The 25,035-nt window shown below is 38.6% G+C and overlaps 1 protein-coding gene and 1 long non-coding RNA gene across 3 annotated transcripts in view; one reads left to right on the forward strand and one right to left on the reverse strand.

Annotated features, from left to right (window-relative positions):
* Positions 1 to 2,498: 2,498 nt before the first annotated feature.
* Positions 2,499 to 8,948, reverse strand: LOC131908144 (uncharacterized). Its single transcript, XR_009378560.1, has 3 exons — positions 8,765 to 8,948; positions 4,633 to 4,745; positions 2,499 to 2,980 (listed from the first exon to the last, which is right to left on the reverse strand). It is a non-coding gene; the product is annotated as an uncharacterized LOC131908144 (long non-coding RNA).
* Positions 8,949 to 9,246: 298 nt separating this feature from the next.
* Positions 9,247 to 25,035, forward strand: part of Itprid2 (ITPR interacting domain containing 2) — a 37,068-nt gene continuing 21,279 nt past the window's right edge. The window contains exons 1-9 of one of the 2 annotated variants that reach the window (XM_059260787.1): positions 9,247 to 9,540; positions 9,822 to 9,867; positions 13,119 to 13,168; positions 14,006 to 14,062; positions 15,862 to 15,901; positions 15,988 to 16,086; positions 17,271 to 17,479; positions 18,274 to 18,953; positions 24,937 to 25,009. In XM_059260787.1, coding sequence (XP_059116770.1) covers positions 9,330 to 9,540; positions 9,822 to 9,867; positions 13,119 to 13,168; positions 14,006 to 14,062; positions 15,862 to 15,901; positions 15,988 to 16,086; positions 17,271 to 17,479; positions 18,274 to 18,953; positions 24,937 to 25,009 — 1,465 coding nt within the window. In that variant the 5' untranslated portion in view covers positions 9,247 to 9,329. The remainder of the gene's footprint in view (positions 9,541 to 9,821; positions 9,868 to 13,118; positions 13,169 to 14,005; positions 14,063 to 15,861; positions 15,902 to 15,987; positions 16,087 to 17,270; positions 17,480 to 18,273; positions 18,954 to 24,936; positions 25,010 to 25,035) is intronic. The other variant, XM_059260786.1, reaches the window with a different exon arrangement.

Raw genomic sequence — 25,035 nt, forward strand, 5'->3', positions numbered from 1 at the left:
GGCTACATCAAAGTTGCCATACTTCTTTCTGAACCAACAGCACATCATGCTACCCCCGACCCTTCCCTAACCATCCTTAAAAGGACTGCATAAGCTCTAACAGACAGTGATGTTTCCCACTGTGGTTTTAACTTTGGGTAGAACTGCTTCAAAGTCTATTATCACATAGGCTTGAACTTGTGTAGTTAGGGGCCTGGGAAGATTACAACATGATTGGAATTTTCCAAGGAACACGGAAGTATATCCTATTGCTATTCTGTCTTGAAATGTTTTTTTCTGATGGTTACAAAGTATTTTATAGAGAAGACTTTTTATGACTATGACTTTTATAATAAATGAAACTAAAATGAACATCTTACTCATAGTTTTCCTACTCTATGAGGCACATAGTAAAGGTTGTGGTATAATTTATGATAATGCAAAAAGAAATAATCACAGTATTTGATAGACAGAGGTAGACTCATCATGAGTTTCAGGCTACACAAAGAGACTCCATTTCAAAACACAATATACATCCAAATAAAGCTAGCATAAAACAACAAAATATGTAGAGATGTTATATTAATAAGAAAAAAAACAAAGATTTTTTTTTTTTCTGGAGAAAATAGGAGATTTGTCCTCCATTTAACTAGAACTCTCCTGATTACAGATCAACAAATATTTCAGAGGGTTCTGAAAATTCTATTAAATGACAATTGCAAATACTTAGCATTAATGCTTTTAAATGCATTTATTTAAAATATTTATTTAATATGTACCTGTGTGTGTCTGAGTGTGCACTGTGTGTACACAGGAGCCAGCAAAGGTCAAAAGAGGCATTAGATTCCCTGGAACTGGAATTACAGATGGTTGTGAGCTGCCACTGGGATGCTGGGAGCCAAACCAGGGTCTCCTGCAAGAGCAGTTAGGGTTCAGCAGTTGATGCTGATCCATATCTCAAGCTTGTACTTATTTATTTTTCACCTTCATTATTTTTCACCATGTGTATGTCTGTGTTTCTGTCTGGGGGATGAGCTTCATGAGTGTACTGGTGCCTGCAGAGGACAGAGGCATTGGATCCCCCTGGGGCTAAAGTTACAAACTGTGGGAACTTCAGTATGTGGGTACTGGGAACTGAACTTAGGTCCTCTGCAAGTGTAGTATATGAGGTTGCTGTGATTCTAAATGTATTTATTTTATAGGCAATGTCCGTAACTTAAAAAAAAAAAAAAACAGAAGAGATATGTATGATTTCCTGATATGTTCAAGTTAAAGTGTTAGGATAAGTAAGGTTATTGCCTAAAACTTCCTGGTAGAATTCCTGAGAAGTAGACAAGCAAGCACACTGAAATGCTGATACGGGACTCTTGTCATATTTCTGTCACTGACTACCTGCTCACCTTAGGCAGGCTCCCTAATATTTCTAACTCAGTCTTGCTGCTTTGAAAAACCAAGGTGTTGGAGTTGATAAATCCCTCCCCAGGAGTCCATGAGCTTTTAGTGCCCCTGCTCCTCTGCCCAGCTGTAAGTGAAGAGGCCTGCAGTGCTCACACAGCTGCTGAGCTCTAATAACCAGGCTCAGGTTCCAGGAAGCAGTTGTGAGGGTAAGTTTGAGTGTGAGCATGGTAGGGAGAAGCCTTGGTACTACTCTGCCACTCAAGCAGTGTACTAGTGTGTGGTCTGGAACACTAACATCTCAGAAAATCTGCTTTTCTAACCATAAAACTAGAACAATCAAGCAGTTAAAGAATCTGGTAGGATTGTTTGTTTGTTTGTTTGTTTGTTTGTTTTATTAAATGAGCCAGTGTCAGTATAGTTCTAAATATAGTGACTGGCACAAAGCAAGTACCTAGTTAAAACCATTCATTTTTAACATTGCCATTTCCTAGAGTCCATTGAAATAATTGCCCTATTAAAACTTCTATAAATAGATATCACATAAGGTGTGTTTGAAGGGTTTAAAGTACCACCCTGAGATGATTTGTTAAAAAAAAAAACTATAAGAAAAGTCACAGACTCAGAAGAGTATTTAAAAATCAAGCAAAATAACCTGTCTGGTAACTTCTATCTTGTGATTCTTTTACTTAATAACAATCTCCTAATAAACATGCTACATGCCATTGAGCTGTGTTATTTGTACTAATGTAATCTAGGCCAACCATGCTACCTCACAGCTTTAAGAAACTTTCATGCCCAATGAGATGAGATTTCAAAGGAATTTGCTTTACATTTTCATTCCTTTGACACAGACTATAGGGAAGTTCTTTTTTGTTGTTGTTCTTACTTCTTAATGGTAATATATATTAAGTCCCCTTAACTTTCATTATATGTAGATTACATTTAAGTAAAAATAAATAACACAAAATCATTCCTAGGCAGGAGAGACACATTTTAAAAGAAAAATAAGTTCTTATTTTATTATTTAAAAATTACTTACTCCAAAAGAAAAGTGAAAGGAAAGAAGTTCTCCAAATGCGGAAATGGAATACTACAATTTGTTTTTAACTAGAGTAGGCATATATATCTATTTATTTCGATCCTAGTATTTCCATGGGCAGATTAAATTTCAAACATAGACATTTTATTTCTTTACCAACTGTTGTACATTGACTTGTGGAAACAGAGCCCAGGGACAATATATATATGTAACTCAGTGTCTCTTGGCTTTTCCTATAACTCAGGGGAGGACTTTTGTGAATAGGACATTTCCCACTTTAGGATCCTCTACAGTACACGTTAATTAGCTCACAGTAATCATTCTGGGTCAACTCATGTTAAAGAGGATCTTAAGAATTATGAAATTCTGTAGCAAGAGTTCCGAGTTAGCGTAATTTTTAAAGATTATATCCATGGGGCTGGGGAGATGGTTCAGCGGGTGGTTAAGAGAGCTTGCTGCTCTTGCAAAGGGTGAGAGTTCAGTTCTCAGCGCTCACGTCAGGAGGGAAACAAACACCCATAACTTCAGCTCCTGGAATCCAACCATTGTTGCTGTCTTGGACACCTGCATGCATATGCACACACACAGACATGCACATATACACATAATTAAAAATAATAAAACCAAAGTCCTATAATATCTCCATAGATTCTGGATTTCTTTTTGCTCATGGGATGTGAATACCTGCGTGATCTATCGTGCCTTGTGGAAAATAGGAAGTTTTCTTCACACTACTGGGTGAGTAACATGTTTAATAGGAAGTAATTTACAGTGACTTATAAATCTTGAATACTTAAATATCTCAAATTCATGAAACTCTTATACAGACTTGTTTATTATCAAATTCAACTTAAAACTTTCTTAGGAACTAGCTTATTTTCTGTCTCCATAATTCTACTTCCTCTAATACTTCATTGCTGGATTTACTTCCATGGACTTGATTTACTTAAAAGATTTTTAAAGAAATGAATATAAAATTTATATACAATTTTCTGGCCGGGCAGTGGTGGTGCATGCCTTTAATCCCAGCATTCGGGAGCCAGAGGCAGGCGGATCTCTGTGAGTTCGAGGCCAGCCTGGACTACAGAGGGAGTTCCAGGAAAGGCACAAAGCTACACAGAGAAACTCTGTATCAAAAAACCACACACACACACACACACACACACACACACACACACACACACACACACACCCCTTTCTAATTATTTGTCTAAAGGCCCATAGAAAGCGGATTCTTAATTTGTGCCTTATAGATCTGAAGTAAAGAAAGACACAAAGGAGTCTTAAAACCGTTCTGAGCTACAAAGGTGCACTGACTCTGCAGGGGACCCACTGTGACAGTGCTAGTTGAAACTAAGTGTCAGTATTTTATGTCTTACCTGTTTGACTTTACACTTTTTACTTAGAGGTGATCAAAGGAAATGGCAAAGTTGAAAGTTAAGAAATAGTCAAAAATCCTGTCTGTAGCTGGAAAAAAGCTCCACTTTCTTCCCATTTTACTCTTAAACTTGCCAAGCCTTGTTCACTTTGGCTTTATTTTTAAAATGCATTTCTGATGGATGAGGAAAGTTTTTGTGCTGTGTTTTCAATGACTCACCCAGAATAACTCTATTGAACTTGTAAAGGGTCCTGTTCTGAATGTAGATTTTGTTTGTTCTATAGTGGGCATGAACCAGCTGCAGAAAATAGATTACAGACAGGAAATGTTGTGGGAGAAGCTAGTATAGTTCATATTTATTTAGGATCAGGTAAATGTTAAAGAAATGATTTTCTTTAAAAAATATATTGTGCATATGTGTGTGTGTGTGTGTGTGTGTGTGTATGTGTGTGTGTGTTCAGTGCACATGCTCATGCATGCTCACATGTGAAACAACCATTATGAACACTGTCCTCATAAAACTTTTAAAATATATCAGTACTAGATTGATATGTGGTATATCCAGGAACTAACATGTTTTCTCTCATTTTTATAAAAGGTACAAAGAAAGTTTTATATAGAAATACATAATTCTAAATCTATGTATAGTAAATTTTTTAAGTTCAAACTGGTTTTAGTGAAAAAGCAATCATATATAAAGTACAAGTGTTTGGAAATAAACAAGTTAGGAAGAAAATGTATATCAAAAAATTGATCACATTACAGTACGATGTTAACACTTGGGAACTTAAGACGTTATCCTGTTTTGTGATATACTGCAAAAAAAAAAAAGTCTTACCTACAGCAAGTACTGGCATAAAGTGAGCAGTTGATATAGATCCATACACCTCTGTAAAACCTTGCATGATTCGAGATGTCGGAGATCTTTAAAAGCAACATTTTACGGCAAGACTGAGAAGAAAAAGAAAAGAGATGAATTCAAACTTGAGAATCTAGGCTTCACAGATGAATTACAAATATTTTGGCTTTCCCATATGTCCAGTAAGGAGATTCCAAAGCCTCCTTTGAGCTGTTTTATGAATTCACAAACCAAACCAAATGAAGTTTATTTATTCTGTTACATGATCTTGCTTCTCCATTGTGGTTGAAGACTAGATGGCATTCTTACCTGCTGCTCAGAGACAGTAGAGAACTGAGTCAGTGGGGAAAAAAAAGAAGCTGGCTACAATTTTATTGTAGAAAGGGTAAATCTAGTGTTCTATAAACATGAAATTGTGACCTGAGAGCAAGTGATAAAACTGGCAAGCCTCCAATGTTTATAACATCAGAAAACATACGACTTGCCTGTTGAATAAATAATATGTAAAGCAGTTTTCAAGTGGTATTTACACCTTTCCCTTTGATGTGTACTTGATTTAAAAAAAAAAGGAAAATAAAACTAGCAGATGGTTGTGTGCTATACTAGTGTTCCAATAAGGAAAGTTCCAATAATTACTGATTTTTTTAACTAGTCTGGAAAGTCTAATAACAGGCTTGAGTTGTATACCTGATAAGATTTTATTTCTCTAAAATATGTACAATAACTAGAAATACTAAAACAAAATATATTTTAATGACTAATAATAGCTTACTGGAATAGATCAAAGAACTGACCAAAGTCAGACTATCTTTCAGCAGAGTTCTTTTATTATACTTGTTTTATAAATAAATCATTGGGTATTTCTGAAGAATTTATTCTTTTTTTTTTTGTTTTTGTTTTTGTTTTTTTTTGGTTTTTCGAGACAGGGTTTCTCTGTGTAGCTTTGCACCTGTCCTGGAACTCACTTGGTAGCCCAGGCTGGCCTCGAACTCACAGAGATCCGCCTGGCTCTGCCTCCCGAGTGCTGGGATTAAAGGCGTGCGCCACCACCGCCCGGTGAAGAATTTATTCTTATTGATGACACTTTCCTTCAATTCTTTTTTATTCTATTTGGGAATTTTCCCACTGCTATCACTGGAAATGCTAATAGATGTTGAGGGAACCACGAGCTCTTCTTCTGAAATGAATTTTAGCATTATTGAGCTAACCCAAATTGTCACATTTGTTTAAATAAACCTTGAAGGTGCCTCCTTTGTGCAGTATGTACTACATCAGTCTCACATAAAATATGTTTTAAGGATTGCCCAAGCTTTTAATATTGGGATTGAGCTGGAACAGAAGAAAGTGGAGAAAAAGTAATACAGTATGTAGTGTTATCACCAAAAATGAAAAATTATTTGATATAACCATAATTCTTCCATCTCAGATCAGATTTTGAATAAAATTTTGATTTCATAGATATAAATGAAACAGTATCTTAACTAGAATCAAAAGGCTTCAAAGTAACTAGCACCAAAATAAATCTTGTTTTCTAATTTGAGGCCTTTGTTAAGAAATTTTACATGATATCATATATTTCTTATGATATCATATACTTCTTATTACTGAAGCTTTTCCACCTAAAATTTTATTTAACCACAATATGCTTTTTGTTCTATCCTGAACTTACTATAATGTATAAAATATCTTCATAAAATGGAAATAGAAGCTATTCATTAGTATTAGAGTAATTTCTTCCATATGAAATTGACTTATTTTTTTATCTCTTGCAACATAGTAACTGCAATAGCCCTAGTGAACATCTACTTAATTTTGTGTAACCCTCACATTAACTTGGGAAGGTATTTATGATTGCAATTTCACATATGAACCAAGTGATATCCAGAGAGAAGGAAAACATTCAACTTTAGTCTGATACCAAAGACCTTCCCCTTTCCACTCTATATTGTCTATTGACATTGTCCATATTAATATAACTGTATTTCTCTTCTTCAGAAGCATCAATGACCTAGACAATATTTTTAAGCAATGCAGATTTTGCAACTGGTCTAGCCTAGGGTACTTGCTTGGAAAACAACCAATGCCTTAACTTACCTCAGGTTTAGCATATATTATTGAATAAATCAAATACTTTGGGCATTAAAAATAACCTCAGAGTTGACCACACAAATGCTGTCTGATAGATGTTCTTCTCAAGGAAATATACTTTTATCACTCTCCATTAAGTTTTGCAATGTAAAATAAAATATTTCTGCTACTGCAGATTCAATAATTGCTATACTTTATTCTAATTATACTTCCTGGTTTACTCCCTTTTTTCTTTGATTGTGGTTGAATGACTTGCAAATATAAGCTATACTTCATTATTCCCTTTTCCAATAATTCTTTGCTCTCTAAAAACGCAAACAAAACTAATTAAAAATATTATGCATTGGTGAAAAAACACAAAACAAACATATCCCTAATTTGTCTCCTTTGAAAAAGAACAATTACAAATAGACAACTTACTTCAAGCAGTCAGTATTCCATGTAGAATAAGTATTGTATTAGGAGTACAAGAATGATATTAAAATCTGTTCCATAATCTCTCATGTTTACAATGTGGCTGGTAAACTAAACATATTGTCTGGATCCAGTCCTATTATTTGCTGCATAATTCAGTACCCCAATAAATGGTGTGTACATTCTGTCATATCAAGGAACTGTTAAAGGGTTATGATCATGATTGGTGGAACAACAGTGAAGAAATTCTGGATCAGCTGGTCTGTCCATTCAGGTATTAGGCAGAATAGGAATGAATTAAAAGTCAAGGAAAAAGAGCCAGCAATAGTACATGGTTATGACAGAACGGAAGCCGGGGACAGCAGATGGATGGGACAAGATCCAACAAGGTCCTGGATAAAACTATGAGGTAGTACACTCTGCAGCATTTGACCAACCCCACCAACAGTTCTCCGGGCACCTCCTTTTCACCTGTCTCATCTTTCCACAGGCAGCTGCTTTGGAAGGATACTAAAGAGTTAGCTTCACCCTTAATATGGAGCTCCTGAAAGTCTAAGACATATTAAGAACTAAGAGATTCTTTAATAGTGAAAGATCAAGCCACTGAGATGCTAGAAACATCCTTCTAACTCCCTTGATGTTTCACCATAAGTGAAGGGGATAATACTGTGATGGCTCTGGGAAGCCAGACTGGATTTTGGCTTCGATCTTGGGGATATTGATAAACCAGGAGGAGTTGTTGTTTCCAACAATAAATAATGATGTATTGGGAACTAACAGATCATGCTAGAAAGAAGATAGGGAAGAACAAAGACAAGAAGGTCAAGGTGCTCTTTTAAAAGTGCATGCACAGAAAACTAGATACCGTTACACCTCAAGAACAAGTTTCCAAAAATTATTTCCCTTGCTTACTAAAGCACATTTAAATTGAAATTTTATTAACTGTAAATATCTATTTCAAGTAGAAAATTTCTTCCTTAAAATTTTAATTATGTAAAAGTGTTCTTTTTCGTAAAGGTAAGACCAAAACAAGCATCTAACTTTGTTTTCAGAGTTCAGCCATTCACAATAAAATACCGGAAACCTATATTAAGTGTAGATAGCTTAGAAATAACATGACAGAGGATGTTCATTGCTTGATATGTCACATTTTGTCTCATTCTGGATAGAATTTGAATCTTTTTTTTTTTCTCATCAGGGATAAAAACATGTTAAACGGGGATGCCGAAGGTTATTTAAAAGCTACTTCAGAACCTTGGCACTAACTGCTTCTTGTCGCATCTCCTAGCCCCAAATCCAAGCAGTTAGCTATCTCTCCATTTTCCAGGTCATTTTTTTTTTTTTTCCTGTCAGCAGCTTCCGTGTGGTATGTCCATTCTCTCTCAGCCCAGTTCACAAATCGCAGAGCCAGGACGCACGTTCCTCAAGCGTGCAAGCAGCACCAGGGGAAGCTTTTACACTTGGACACTACAATCTCCGGCTTCTTTCATCCTTGCCCAACCCCTCAGGCATCCCACACTGAAGCAACGCCTCAAAGAATAGGTCTCAGGAGCCCAGTCACTTGTTCGCACGCGGGGGCGTTTTATGAGACTTGGCCTGGGCACTTTACCTCTATTTCTGGATGAGCGAGGAGCTGAGAGAAGGAAAAGCTACAAGCAAACAAACAAACAAATCTGGCTCTTTCCTGAGCCAACCGCGAAAGGGGCGGTTCGGCTCCGGGCCTGTCAGGCCAAGCCCCGCCAGGACTCGCCTCTTCTGCTCCCAGCAAGACAGCCACCGGAAGGGGGCGTGACCTCCTTCGTGGGCGGGGCGCACAGCTACGAGGGGCTGGACTAGGTCTGGTGGGGGCGTGGCTAGGCAGGGGGCGGGGCGGGGTCTTGGAGTGGGCGGGGTCGGGCCGGCCTGGCGCTCGGCGCCTACCGCGCTTGCCGGAGCCACTCGCGCTCCTGCGCCGCGCCAGGCCGGGTTCACGTGAAGCGCCGGCCCTCCGCCCCTCCCTCCCTTCCTTCCCTCCCTCCCTCCCTGTCCCCTCCTCCTGCGGCGCCCGCTCCCGCTCCCCCCCCACCCCGGGCCCCCTGCCCGGCTGGGCGCTGACAGCAGCGGCGGGGGTCCCCGCAGCCGCCGCCGTGTCCCGCTCAGGCTCGGGCTGGGCCCGCGGAGCCCCCGGTGCGGCCATGAACCGACCCCTGACGGCGTCGGCAGAGGCGGAGGAGGAACTGGAGTGGCAAGTGGCGAGTCGCAGGAGGAAGGCCTGGGCCAAGTGCCGCAGCTCCTGGCAGGCGTCGGAGACGGAGGATCTGTCCACAGAGGCTACGACGCAGGACGAGGACGAGGACGACGAGGAGGACCTCCCCGGAGCGAAGCTGCCGGCGGCCGCGGGGCGAGGTCGGTGCGCCGGGGCGTGCGGGCGGGGAGGTGGCGTGCTCCGTGCCACCGGGCGCGGGGACCGGACGCCCCCCGACCTTTAAACGCGCGCGTGATCGGCGCTCTAGCGCCAGCATGTGCACCTGGCTGCGGGCTGTCTCCCCTGGGTCGGGCGCCCGGAAGACTCCCCGAGGCTGCCGGTTGCCCCCGGCGGATTCTCCTGCAAAGGAGTGTCAGGATGGCACAGCCTCTGAGTACTTTTGGGGGTCCCTAACGGGCTGTCCTTTCGCTCTGCTCCGCAGGAAACGTGCCCAACGAGAAGATCGCAATATGGCTCAAAGACTGCCGGTGAGTCCTGCTCGGGTTGTCTGGGGAGAAGCGAGGGAATCGGCAGTGTCTCTGGGTCCCGTGGCGGCTGTAAGCTAGAAACCGGAAAGTGAGCCGGCCGATAGCTTCCTTCTTGAAGCGATTAGAACTGGAAGTGTTGTGGCCTCTGATTATTTGTGACTGAGTTAACTTTACAGTTAGAACTGTAAAGTTTAGCAGCCCGAGTATGATGTCAGCATCAGATCAGAAGCTAAAACAGGTCATGGTGATGCTACTTTGGCTGGTCGTGGCATTTCTTGAAAGAATTCTGATGTTTCGTAGGATGTTTTTATTTTGGCATCTGCATATCTGGCACGGAATCATTTTCCTTTCAAACGTGTTTTAGACGAATTTAATTTACTTAACTACACTAACCGGGCTTTAATTTGGGTTGTGTGCCTTGAGTCTCTCTGGGGAGCTATTAAAACTAGCCAACTTGGTCCTTGGAGTTTAACTCCTTGGACACGGGTTTGTCAGATGGCATTGGAATTCAAAGAAGGAAATGGGGCTTTGAAGGCATTCAGACTGCATGAGTCTATGTTACATGCTTTGGCAACCGGCACAAAAATGTTTGATAAAATACAGAGGGTGGGTTGTATTGCAAGTAAATCTGACTATGGCGAAGTGTGTTTCACTTTTATCTTTTTCCAGTTTATTTGCTCTTTGAAAAAATCTGTGTAAAGACTATAGCTTTTAAACTTTTGTTGGTGTTTGCTGCTGGGCATACTATTGCTTTTTCAAGTTATATTTGCCCTAGGGATTATTTCGTTGTTTTTTATTTTGGAAGGTGATTCTTATATATGGTATTAATGTTGGTCCCCTAAAGACAGATAGAATATTGGCTGTCTCTGTTTTAGTGACTTGAGTAATTGGAGCCATACTGATTGTTGACTGGGGAATTTTTTTTTTTTTTTACTTTTGTTAGTGGTGTCATGGAGGTCTCTGAAATATTATGGAATGTATACACATTCCTTTTAAAGATGCACAGAGGCAAATACATTGCTTCAAGACATATTTAGGTTAACAACCAGCTTAGTTTACCCCTTTGATTTCTGAATTACAAGAATATGACCTTTACAAAGCACAGTAGTGTGCCAGGGGTTTGGCATCAGAATGGTGTGAAATTGAAAGGTTGAAATTTTAAATGTGCATCTTCAAAATGTGTTATGAGAGAACTTACAAAGCAGTATCTTTGAGATTTCTCCATTGAGGAATGAAGAGGGTAGTCTATCCTTGCTTTTGTTCAAGTCTTTAAAGTTTACATCTTGGTCTGGATTTAAAATCCATTCCTGGATACACTTTTCGCTTATCCTTAAAACAGGTCTAATGAATTTTTTTTAATGTAAGAAGAAAAGAAAAATCACATTTTAAAAATGATATATGGGAATTGGGATTGTAGAAGGAATCGTATCAAGTAGACAGGAAATAAATACATCTTTCAGGTAAATGCAAGTAGGAGAATGCTGACATTGACCAGGACACAAGTTCAGTCCAGAAAATTCCAGAAGTTTCATTGCTAAACTTAATGTGCACAGCTTCTGGAGCCTTCTGTCCCTCCTCTCATAGACTTCTTGTTGTTCCGATAGTCACCCCTATTCAATACACAAGCAGTATTCATTTGTGCCTGGGAAAGTTGGAACACGGAATCTTTTAATGTGGGCTAGTCTGTTGTAGATTTGACTGCTACGATATTTGCAACTGTGTTTTTTAATAGCAATGTGGGGTCCTTCTCAGAGTTGAGTGTTAATGTGTTTTGTATATTATTTGCAAATGATTTGAAGGACAGTATTTTCCTTCCTTGCAATGCTCTGTTTTCCCATTGCTGTTCATATCCTGAGTGAAGATGTCATACTTTCCCTTCTCTGATGGAGTCTTTATTCATTCTGAGAACTATTTCTTTTTTCACCAACCAAATTGACGAAAGCTACGTCTAGGAAGCAGTAAAGATTCTGATGGGATTTGGAGGAGGGTAGTGAGGAGTAGAGAACGTGCTTTTGAAGAAGGAGGCCAGTTCCATTCTGCCTCATTTGCAGAACAGCACAGGCAGCTGTGGACACAGAAATACAGTGTTTGGGCCCAACTAAGAAAAGAGCCATCAGGAGAAAAAAACAGTTTCTTAATGACATAAATTTGAGCGTCATTGAAATGTATGCAAAACCTTAGAATTAAAAGTTTTATCTGTTCCCATATGGTACTTGCTCATGATCCTTCTACATCTCAAAAACACCACTTTTCAAAGAACTGCCTTGTTTATGGATTTGCTTGCACTTTTAGTCGGCTTTCAGTAGCATCTCTTTAAACAGATGGCTTCCAGGGTAGATCCCACTTCTGAGATAGACTGTTAACAGTGGGAACTGTCACTGAAAACTAAAGTTTGTATCACAGAATAGAGCCTCCAGAGTCAAAGAACGTTCCTGTGACTCAAGTCACAACACTAAGACAAGTAAAGGCATCTCTTAATTGAAAACCAATTCTGAGACATTTGTGCTTGAACTACAAAAAGAGGAGAGAATCAGCCAGCATTGGCTGATCCTTCACTCTGACTCCCAGGCTGAGTTGAGGACTTTCCAAAGTTGAGTGATGAAAATGTGTCATTTTTTTTTTTCTTAAGTTTAAAAGCAGAAAGTGACTCTCAGGCTTCTCTGTGTTTATGAGAAAGGCTTTTGTTGAGGGAAAGAGCAGCTGCTTAGGTAGTAGTCTGGACTGCCAGCTCCATCGACAGGTAAGAAAGAATAAGGAACCCTTGAGCGTATTTCCCAACTCCTGTAACTGTTTGTGTTACTAAATGAAGTTGCTTACCACTGAAATTTTGTTTTCTTCTAATCCTGTTGTTTTTGTTTTCTTGCTTGTTTGGTTGTTTGGTTTTGGTTTGTTTCGGCAGAAGGGATTGAGTGAAACAATTCCTTAGCCTTTTGTCATTATATTCCAACCCCCCCCCCCCCGTTTTTGCAAAGAAAATAACAATTTATATCATGTGCGATCGCCATTCCTGCTTTTAATTACTGCCGAGCAGACCTGTGATTAAGTCACTGCTGGTGACCTGACTTGACAACACGTATTTGCTTAGAAGGACGACTTACTTATGTAAGGCACTCACATTCCTGGTGTTTGGGGAGGAGCGCTAAGTTGATTAAGATGCTTGCTTAGCTCTAACCCTGAAGTGAAGCTGTGCAGTGACAGTTCCCCAGATGGGTTTCCAGAAGACTGAGGCTTCTGTGTTTCTGTGATTGCAGCACCCCTTTGGGAGCCTCACTGGATGAGCAGAGCAGTGGAGCACTGAAGGGTAAGAGGAAGTTCGCTTTTTTTCAGAGCTGAGAATCTTCTTTAGTCCTTTAGGTGAAACTGTGTGTGTGAATTACACAAGTGAGGCTCCTGTTTATAAAATGCGCCGTTCTGAGCTAGAAGCCAAAGGGAAAATATTGTCATAAGCCATAAAAGAATAGTAACATTAAGTAACTGTGTTTCCCAAAGCGCTTCACAATGTCGTACTTATATTCTTATTGCCCAGTTAGATATTATAAAGGCTGATTAAATATAGACTATGATATGTAAATATAAATAAAATTCATAATGAGTGAACAAGGTTAACTTTAGTGTAGCATTTCTTTGCTCTTTAACTGAAATTGCCACACCTGAAATTTTAACACCTGTGCAAGACAAAATTCTCGAGTTCAAAGTACAACAAGAATGCATAGGTGAATAAAAAGCGTTTACAGTGTTGGGAAAACAAAGCTTGAGACCCTGATGTAACATGAAGATGTAAAAGGAATGATTGCTTCAGGACCTGGCTTTCTATGGAACTCTTCGGTAAAGTATTTTGTCTAATCAAATATCTTCAGAGGCATAAGAAATATAAAGTATAACCCCTGAATTCTGGAAGTTTTACCTGGCCACATATGTCATTTCTATACAACAGAGAAAAGACTTGTTTGCTTCTTCTTGAAATGACAATCTTAATAGCTTTTGAGTGTATTCAGGTTTGAGATATTTTCCTGTGGTTTGTAAAATATTTTGCTTGGTCTTGGTCGACTTGTTTAATTAACGGCTTTGTACAATAATGGAGAATGGGGAAGAGCAGAGCATGACAGTATGAATTCTTAATTTTCACACTTTGCTCTAGGTGTGCTTGTGAGAAATGGAGGAAGCTTCGAAGATGACTTGTCGCTGGGAGCTGAAGGTCTGTTTGTTGAGGAACTGTATCTTTCTGTAGTTTTGTTTATCTTAAGAAATGTAGTAAAGACTATCAGATCCAGAGCTCTCCGACCACTTAACGGTCTTGACAATGGGTCACTTTCACTGTTCTAACTTGTAGGATTTTCTTTCCTGGACACCTCTGAAATACCATAGCTATATCTCGCCTGACGTAAATGCTTAGAGGAACTGTTGGTGACAAAACTATGGTGACATAAATGAGAGGAAAACTGTCCCAAAGAGGGACAGGAGCTTAAATATTTATGCAGGAGAAAACTAAGTGGAAGCTTAGTTTTAGTTTGGGGAAGTGGACCCATGTCACACTTACAGCTGTGGTTTGTCTTTCTCCTTATATTTTCACTCTTCTTCCTGACAGTTAAAGATAAAACACAAAGACCAAATAGAGTTAGAAGTTAGATCATTATGCTGGTGCCTATTTCAGGGTGCTTCAGTACTGCAAAAGCATGTTGTTAAATTCTTTGTTGGTTCCTAATAAAGCTTCCCAGTATATAAAGTTAGGTTTCTCTTTTTAAAACGATTTTTTTGTTATTATGAAAGGTAGGGCTTTGACTTTGTTTTGAGACAGATCTTGCACTGTGTAGGCATAGTGGCCTTGAATTCCCCGTGTAGCCTCAGGCTGACCTCAAATTCATGGTTGTTTGGCTCTTGCCTCTTTGGTGCTGGGATTGCGAGTATGAGCCACCATGCTCGAATCCAAATTGATTTTATTTTATTTCATTAGTTAGAATAGGTTACTGGTAACTCTTACAAAGAACTAAAGATTTTTGATAAATGCTTAAAAAGTAGAAGCTTATGAAGAGTGAATTTATCCACTGAATTTGGTCTCCTTGATCCTTTGCTACTTTAACTCCATTTGTAAGCTAAGTTACTTACTGAGAACATTAGAACATTCAGAAAGTTTAGAATACGAATATTTTCATTATCTCTGTCAATGCATTTTTCAAGAAAAAATAAAAACTTTAACTTCCTTCTTTCAAGTTAGTGCCCTTAGAAATCCCATCAGCACCTTATTAAGATGCTTGTCCGCAACCTTGTAAGCAGCTTTTGATGCCTTTCATAGTTGCCTGGGTCATGATATCAAACAATACTATCGGTAGGATGTACAAAGAAGCAAAAAAAAAAATTCTCACCATTATGTACATCAGAAATGAAAAAGTTAACTGCTGAAGTGGACATTTTTGTTATTAAACTCACTTGTTTTATTTTTCTGTAAGTATGATAAAATTCTAAACATTGGCTTCTATTTGCTTTGACCTTGTTAATCTAGGATAAAGTTGAGAAGATGTTTTTTTTAAAGGAGATGTTATATCGAAAGGTATAGAGCATTTCATGTTGTCCTGAAGGCTGGCACTAACTTTAAAAACACATAAGAAATATGTGCATATTATGGTTCTACTTAATGGTGCCCAGTCACATTTGCTTTTAAGATATTCTTGGTTGACAACTTTGAAATTTGATAGTACTTCATACACCAGCATATGCTATTTGTCTTCCTTATTACTTTTCAGCCTGATCCAGAAATTTAATCGATTATTTATAAATCTTTTTATTTTTAAACACTCAAATAGGAGTAGTTTTGCATTGCCAGAAAGAACAAGCAACCTGCCAAAGCTGCTGGTCCAGTTCTTGCCTCTCTGTACAGGAGTTTCAATAGTGGACATTGAACAAGTCAACTGTGACAATGTAGATAACCTATCTTCTCCATAATTGTGCCATTGTCCTTCTAACGACTGTGCCCTCCGTTTATTCATTTTTCATTTGTAGCCAATCACCTCCATGAACCTGGTGCTCAAGTGGAAAACTGGTATGTACCTGTTTGGTTCTGCTTCTTTCTAAAAGAGAAAAGGATTATAGAGAATCAAGTTTGAAAGTATCTTACTATATTTACAGCAACAATATCTTGGCCAAAGAGAGAAGACTACAGTTTCATCAGAAAGGGAGAAGTATGAATTCTACTGGGTCTGGGAAAAGCAGTGGTACAGTGTCAAGGTGAGTTCTGGTGAGACTGCGCTTACATGGTGTTAAAGGGACCTATCACCTTCCACTCTCTGATTTGATGCTGAAGAGTATATGAATCAAAGGGAACCCAAAGTGTTTCAACAACACCTGTAACTAAGCAAATAAAAAGCAGTAGCTATGTTCACAACAGTGCTGGAATCTAGTAATGATTGATTAAAGTTATGTGAGCATCTGGAAAGAGAAACTCCATATTGGGGTAACTTCTACTTGGAAAGAACCAAAACTCCCCTCTCTGTGAGAGCCTTGAGTAACTCTGACATAGAAATCAGCATAAACCTCCCTAATTAGAAGCTTGATGTTTAAGGCTAAATTTGTTTTCAGCATGTTAAACCAATCTAAAATGTTTGTTAAATCAACTACGTGGGCCTGTGGAACCAGTTTTTAAATTGCAGTACAAATTATTGTATCATGACCTAGGCACATTTCTTTGAAGCAGGCATCCTCCTTACCAGTTCCCTCTCTAATGTTCTTAGTCCCTTATCGAGCCCCAGAAAGCGTGGATTATCACTGGAGTGAGAGGGTATGGTAATGTTGAATGCCCAGCAGATCGAGAGCACGAGTTTCCCTTTATGTAACCTATATCCTCCTCACCTTATTCTTCCTCCTTCCTGAGTGGATATGGGAAGAGAGAGCAGGAGGCTCCTCCCCTGCTTTCTGACCCCTTTGTCTCCTTCATTGCTTCTTCTAAGATAGTCGCCTCTTCTAAGACAAAAAATGTCTGCCAAGCTTATGTTTCACAGCTGGCTCCTCAGTACCGAAGCTATACCAACTTCCTCAGATGTTTTTCCTTTCCATCTTCCCTTCAGTCTGTTCTTTCCTTACCATGCTTGGTTTGTTTTAACTGGATTGCTTTACTGAAGAATCCCTTTAAAATGACCAAGAAAATAAGGTGAGGAATCCCTTAGAGGGTCTGTTTTGTTTCTTAGGGATTAGGTGTTGGGACTTTAGTTTCTGTTTTTCCAGCACTGGCACCCTGAGAACATGCACCTCTCTGTCCTTTCTAAGGGAGTGCACAGTATTGGAAGATATTGGAACAGATATTGGTGTAAAGAACAGAAACTGAGGGAATGAAGCTGGAACTGTGGGGTTTGTGACAATGTGCTGTGGACTACAAGCTCATGTTACATCTTTCTGTTCGTCTTCATTCGTTGTAGTGTTTCAGAACTGCTGGAGCTTTATGAAGAAGATCCTGAAGAAATTCTGTATAATCTTGGATTTGGACGAGATGAACCAGATATTGCTTCTAAAATTCCTTCCAGGTTTTTTAATTCCTCATCCTTTGCCAGAGGCATAGACATTAAAGTATTTTTGAGTGCGCAAATGCAACGGATGGAAGTAGAGAACCCAAATTATGCTTTGACAAGTAAGGCTTTTGATGTTAGTGCATTGTTTTAAAAATTTAGCCTCTAGGTCAGATGATCTTTGTTTTAGCACCTGACATTTTAAAAATAAGGTTAATAATAGAATAGCTCTTTTACTCATTCTGAGTTAATTATCCTATTTATAGAGATTATTCCATCCCTCCATCCCCATTAACTCATCATAATTTATTTGCAGAACCTTTTATTTATCTCTAAATTGCATTTGTTCAAGAAAAAAGAAGTGGGGGGAGAGGTTTGTTCATTTTAAATGAAAAATCAGTCTATTTCAGGTCCTTTTCTGTAAATCTAAAATACCTTGGCCAGGTGGGTTCTTTTCACCCATCTCTGCTTTTTTCTCTGTTAAGTGGTGTTTAAAAACAGGATTCCTCCAAGGTTGTCTATGGATCAGTGTAAAATATATGCTGCTGTGTTTTCTTAGGACAGCATTTGGAAGAGTCTTAATGGAGCTCATGACCAAACAATAAATCATAACTAGGGATCAATAGCTAGTTCTCTCATGTTCAGTACTATCATCATTTTTTTGTGCTTATTTCTAATTTTTTTAGAGTATAAATTCTAATGTTCACAATAAAAATCTTCTTTCTTATTCTTTGAATGTAGAGATTAAATGTTCACTTAGAAAAATGATTTCATAATATTTGGGATCTAAATTCAGTTACTAGAATTCTAAACAGCATGTGTTTACTGTATGTACCTATAATATGAGCATAGAATTTGTTTACTATAGGTACATATACCAGAAGCATATAATTTCTTTCTCTTTTTTTTTTTGTAGGCCGTTTCCGTCAAATTGAGGTGCTTACTACTGTGGCCAATGCGTTCTCTTCTTTATATTCCCAAGTCTCTGGGACACCCCTGCAGAGAATTGGAAGTATGTCCTCAGTGACCTCCACCAAGGAGGCAACAGATTCCCCTCCTCCCCTGACTCGAAGCAACACTGCCAACCGTCTGATGAAAACACTATCCAAACTGAACTTATGTGTTGATAAGACAGAGAAAGAAGGGAGTCCTTCCCCCGCTGGTGAGAAAGGAAAGAGTCTAAGCATTTCGCTGGCTGAGGACAGCGGCAGCAAGAATGACCCCAAGTTGCAGAAGGTTATGAAGAAGAAGGAGTCCTCTTCTACACTGGCTACAGTTACAGAAGAAGTCTCAGGAAGTTTGTCGACCATCACAGACAGTGTTGATGCCGACAGACTCTCTGAGGAAGCAGACAGGAACATCAGCCACAAGAAGGAAAGCGAACAAAGCAAAGAAACTCCAAGTCTGGAGAATCAACTGCTCCAGAAGCCTGCTGTTCCGGAATCTGACTTAGGTTGTGATGTCAGCATGTCTAGGCACTGTGAGCTGAGAAATGCCCACGCGTCCACGAGTGACAAAGAGCCCTGTGCACCACTGGCGATCCCGTTCATAAGAAATATAATGACACAGCAGAAAGACTCCTTCGAGATGGAAGAGGTAGGTCAAAGAGCCCCTGAGACCACTTGTTAAGTAAAGAGCCAGGAAGAAAAGCTCCAGAAAGTGTGTAAAACGGAGAGAGGAGGAAGGCTGCTAACAGATTCATAACTACAGAAACTCGTCTTTGTGTTGACTTTCTTGTGTGCTTCACAAACCAAAAGTTGGTTGTAGAACTGTGTGCTGTGGGGCCCCTCAGGCCAGACTGTCGTTTCCCAGATGACACTTTATCTGCAACTGTTTTTACCTCAAGCCTAAGATTTTGATGTCAGAGAGAGCTTTGAAAGTGTACATGCAAATCCAAATCAGTATTGCATAATAGTGAAAATGCAGAAACTAAACAGATGTGATGTTTAGTCTTAAAGGGTCCCAGTGAAGATGCAGGCAGCTTGTGGATAGATAGTGGTGATGTCGTGTGCCTGAGAGGGAGGGTTCTGGAAGGCTGCCCAGTGGGGTTTGTAAGCCCAGATCAACATTTGGTGACTTGTTATTTTACCGAGTAATTCTCTTGCTAGTTGACATAGAATTTGAATTCAAGAAGGAAAAATACTCACGAGATTCATCTAGAGCTCTTCTAGACTTCAGGAACTGATAGACCAGAGATTCAGCCATGTGGCCTGAGGATGCTGCATGGAAAAGTGTTGTGTCATGTTACACAGGAAGAAACTGAGTTCTATGAGTTGTGGCCATGCATAATACAATATGCCACTTTTCCTATTAAAAATACAAAAGATTTGCTTTGGTAATAGCTCGTCTAGCTTTAGAATCACATTTCTGCCATTGAAGAACAGAATAAGTAATGGTGCCCATAATGTTCTCTTAGCTGAGTTTTGTACCAGTCACATTAGTGAAGATTTTTTTTACTCATTTCAAAATTTCAGTTGTTGATTGAGCTTTTTATGTTTTTTTTTGTTTGTTTGGTGGTTTTTGGAATTACTAAATGTTAATTATAGCTAAAGAGTAAAATGAAAGGGGACTAGAAGCTCTTTGGAATAGTGTACATTTTTCTTTTAGGCTATTTTTCTCTAAATCTTTTTCCTGTAGTTTATATTTCCATTTTTTTTTCAATTTCTAAAGTAATTTATGCCTCAGTAAAGTGAGTATGGAAGAGAATTATGATGATTGCTTTAAAACCTCCAACTGTCCTATTGATTCTCTTGTGTGTTGTTTTGGTCTAATTAGTCCTAACTACTAAGTCTAGTGCAAACCTTCCCATGCCCACTCTTCTGTGCTGAGTAGATCCGACAGCTCCCACACTTCTGCACTGTACCTACCGCAATATCCAAACCTATACAAATTATGCACTATCTGAAATTTTCATGTTGTTGACTCAGTTTGGACAACAGTAGGTTGGCAGGTCTTTCTTTGTGCTTTATAGGATTTTCAAGAATTCATGAATTCTAAGCAAAAATGTAAGGGGCAGTTCTTTGAAAGGGTTCTGATAACATTCATCAGAGGTCCATAACACCTGTAAAATGGTAGATGTAGTTTGGTGAGTTTCCTCGTAGACCTTTTTCATATGCGCCCTCTGCTGGCAAAACCAGTTAATGACCAAATAATGTGAACCTTTTTGTGACGTCTGATAGTTAAGGAATATTAGATATTTGGGGTGTATGTGTGTATGTGTTGTCACTAGGAATGGTTTTGTATGTATATAATACTAGCATCCAGAGAACTGAGGCAGGATGACCATGAGTTTGAGACAAGCTGAAGATACATAGCAAATTCTAGGCTAGCAGCCTGGTATACATAGTAAGATATTTTCTCAAATAAATAAATAAATTATTCTGTCAACTTTGTCTGTTGTAAATAGAGGAACTTTAAGAATAACAAGTCATTGCTTTTTCATATCTATTTAAAATATGCATTGAAAACCTAGAATTCTGGTTTTTTCTTTGGGAACTTCAGAGAAAGCTTATAGAACAATGGATAAAGCAGGGAAATGTGTTATTTTCATTTCCTTGTAAGCATGATATGAATCACTAACAGACAAAAAGAACAGTCTCCTGAGGCAGACTTACATCCCTTCCAGAGTAGCTCGTACCGGTTCTCTCGGAGACTCCCTTTGGTTGGGGTCTGATTGCTGTAGCTAGTGTTTGTTCCTGTGTGAGAGGCAAGTAGATACAAGTTAGAGCTCTTTCTCTCAGAAAGCCAGCTCTCCAAGCGGTCGGTCTCAACGGAAGCAGCTCGCTGTGGTACTTTGGATGAGGCTGCCTAGTCAGCTGAGACAGGAGGTAAGAAGTGACAGGAACCAGCACCTAAGCGGGAAGATATTTGACTGTGAAGAGAGCCAGACAGACAAGACTGATACAGGCCTAGGAGAAGTGTCTGTTTCTTCTAGTTGAGAAAGAAAAAGGTGGAAAAGCCTGTAGACTGTTTTAGTTCAAAGTCAGCTTGCCTTCGGAAAAAACATTTCAGAATGCCCAGAGTACCCAGAAATTCTAAACCCTTTCTCAGTTTTTGGTTGGGGTATGGGGAGAGGATTTTAATTCTTAGTGGCGTAAATGGATAATTTTTGTTTGTTGGTTTTTGTTGACTTGTTTGAATATAGTATGGTAACTCCAAGGAGTTAGACATCAGAAGTCTGAATGATTCACAGTTCCAAGTGTTCCTATTGAATGCTCATGTTTTGTAGAAAAGGTATGTCTGTATTAGTGTTGGGAGCCCGCCCCTGTGTGCCAGCTGGTCCTCTCACAGTGCTAATGAACTAGTTAAATGTAATTGTTACTCGGTGCACTTGTAATATTTCTTGAGCTCCTAAAGTAACTGTTTCTAATCCTGTCTTTGTACTTATTTTTGGTTTTAACTAATACAATTTATTGCTTTTAGCTTCTAAGTTTTAGGGTTTATTTTATTTTTTCATCTAAATGCAAACAATTCCAGATCTATAAAGTATTTGAGGAACAGCTTACATTGTTCCTTTGGCCCTCAAATTTGACTATGAATTTTGTTTCTTGAGACAAGTCTTGCTGTTCAGCAAGGGTTGACCCTGAACTCACATTGATTCTCCTGCTTCAGTCTCCCAAATATAGAGATTACAGGCATGTCCCACCATGCCTAGTCCTAGCTCTAATTTCTAAAGATAAGATATGAATTCTAAAAATTGATATCTGCTCTGATGTCCCAAATAGTCACTGGGCTTGTTACTTGCTTTTTTTTTTTTTTTACTCTGAAATACCTTAAGTCTTTTTTAAAAAAATTATGTAACAGTAGGAACAAACTGTGTTGTGTGTTTTAAAATAGCAGTTTTCTTTAAGGTAACTTACAAGTAGTTAAAGAATCATAGACTGGTACAAAGAAGGTTGTTTGCAATCGTTTTCCTCCCTGACATCTTCCTGACACTTAGGTACCACTTCCCAGCAGCGGCTTTCACTGTCTCACTGAGGGATGTCATACTTCCTATGATGTCAGATGGAGATGTCAGGAGATGGTCAGTGATGGAAGGCTGAGAGGAATCTTCTGTCGTGTGTCATTGCTACTTCATATTGCAAAGTTCACTTGCAGTTACTTTGATTGGCTTGAGGACTGTTGTAGAAGAGTTTTCATCCTTATTTTGTAATTGCAAAAACAGATTATTATTACAGATAATTTTTAGAAGCCAGTAAATGGCATTAGTAAGGCTTGAACTTTTAACTGCACCATACATTTACCATGGAACAGATAGGTGGATAGAGATTAGTGAGGTCAGTGGACGAGAGCTCAAGTTCTTGTCACAGCCCCATACTACTTCTTTGTAAAACATTCTTTGATTTATTTTTTCTTTCCTTTTCTTTTGTGATACAACACATAATGTAATTCCTAAGACTCTAAATTTTATTTCAACATTATTTTATATTTATATATGTATACAATGACAAGAGTGATTGGTGTTGTTTTGGTTCGAGTGAAGGGCTACGTCCAAAAGATATTACAATCAAGAAACGAAAGTCATGATTGATACACAGACACGGATTCAGAAAGCTGTTCCCAAAACATTAGGAACAAGCGACTTTATTATTTTGGCTTAATGTGTTTTTCGTCTGTTTTCTTTTTATTATGGAAAGTTTTGAACTTACCTAAAGTTTAGAAAACGTATTACTTATTATTCAGTTCAGTTATGTTTGATTATATTTTTAAGAATGTAATCAAAGCCACCTGCAGCACACAGCCAGCTTACCACACAGCACTACGAAAGCTTGCTATGTAGATCTTCATTCTGTATTGTTTTCCTGATTTTCCACTCAAATCTGACTTTTGCATAGTTGTGACCAATAATAGAAACTAAGAAATAAGCCGTGACTCACTGTCTTAATTCTGTGAAGTTTGCTGAGTGAGAATAGGCTTACTGATGTTAGTTTTGTAAATAAACACAATCCTCTCCGTCGTCAGTGCAAGGATGAAGGGCTTTGGAATAGAAGGAAAAGTCTTTTTTCCCCTAGAATAACATCATGAAGGACAGACAGAGAAGGTAGCATGTTCTTTAAATCCACACTACTTTGTGATTAATTTAATCTCTAAGGAAATAGAATATTTGCCAATTCTACATTTCAAAGTGAGAAATAGTAATTTGTTGTGTCTAAGCTAGATTCCTAAAATATAAATAGTTATCTGGATTTCTTTTGCACTCTTTCAATCTAGTTAATGATTGTTTTTTAGAGGTCTGTCTGTATTTGGTTGGGTCTGAGTAGCAGCTAATAATAGGCCTTTTGTTGAATATAAAAAGAAAATGTGTTCTGTTCCCTAGCACTTAAAACAATGGTTTTCCGGTTGAACTTGTATCTGCTGCTTTAAATAATATAATTTTTAAATAGTAGCAAGGATCAGTAGAGCTTACTTTATATGTCTCAAACTCAGAGTAGTGTTAAATGGTCACTACTTTCAGTTTCTTCAAGTCCTAACTGTGGATTCATGGGACTCTATAGCATATAGTCATCACATCACATCAGAAATTCCTGAACTGGGTAGTAGTACCGTTAAACTTTGTGGAGGTGGTATGTATGCAGTGTGTTTTTGTGTGTGTGTGTGTGTGTGTGTGTGTGTGTGTGTGTGTGTGTGTGTGTGTGTTGGCTTTCTCTTCGTTCCTATGGGATATTTATTAGTTTTAAATTAATTCATAGCTTGAAATATTTCAGGATCCAAATTAAAGCTTTGTTTGCTATTTGCTCTTTGATTTGTTCAAGTTTGAAAACCTGTGTTTGGTCATTTTGCTTATTTTTATGTGGTAAAGTATTGGAAATTAACATATGCCTCCTCCAAATGATACAAGTTAGTCGTAGTAGAATAGCTAGCTAGTATCTCCACAGGATGATGGCGTTTAGAATCAAAATTTCCTGAACAATGATGTATTTGTGCAGGTAAGAAAAAGACAGGCAACTTTTGTAGGTTTGGTACCTCCATTAAATAGAATTTTTATAGAGATTTTATGGGTAAGACTTTTCAAGGTTTTAGTTGTATTAAGATTTACTTTCCACTTACATATAGACATAACTAAGATAACACCACATATAATGAATGACATTTCTGAAAAGTTGCCATAGGTTAAAGATGGCCCATACCAGGAAGTTACCCAAGTGTTAAACTTCAAAGTAGTTTCAATCTGAGGAAAAATGCTAATTTATGTATCAAATATGGCTCAGTGATCACTTCCTATGATACACAGATTAATATTTTTCTATTAAAATATTAATAGATTATATTAAAAGATTGAAACTACTTTTAAGTTTAACATTTGGGTGACTTCCTGGTGTGGTAGCATTTTCTTACAGTTCTGTCTGTGTGTGCATTTACTTTGTATGTTATTTCTCTCCCAGCTGTCTAGGTAGAGTGCTGCATGTCACTTGGGGAAGTAGGTCAGAAAACATAGCTGTGGGACATGCTGACAATTTTGAGATCAAATGTCTATATGTTTGGTACACTTTAGTTAGACTGATTTGTTTAATGAATTGCCATCAAGAGAGATGCAGTTCTTCGCCATAGATTCTCTGAACTACAAAGAATTCTCTTTCAGGTTCAGAGCACAGAGGGGGAAGCACCTCATGTACCAGCCACTTGCCAGCTAGGCCTTGCCAAGTCGAAAAGAGGTAAGTGGACCACTGCCCACTAGCTC

Source organism: Peromyscus eremicus, chromosome 4 (genome assembly GCF_949786415.1).
Source record: "Peromyscus eremicus chromosome 4, PerEre_H2_v1, whole genome shotgun sequence".
NCBI lineage: Eukaryota > Metazoa > Chordata > Mammalia > Rodentia > Cricetidae > Peromyscus > Peromyscus eremicus.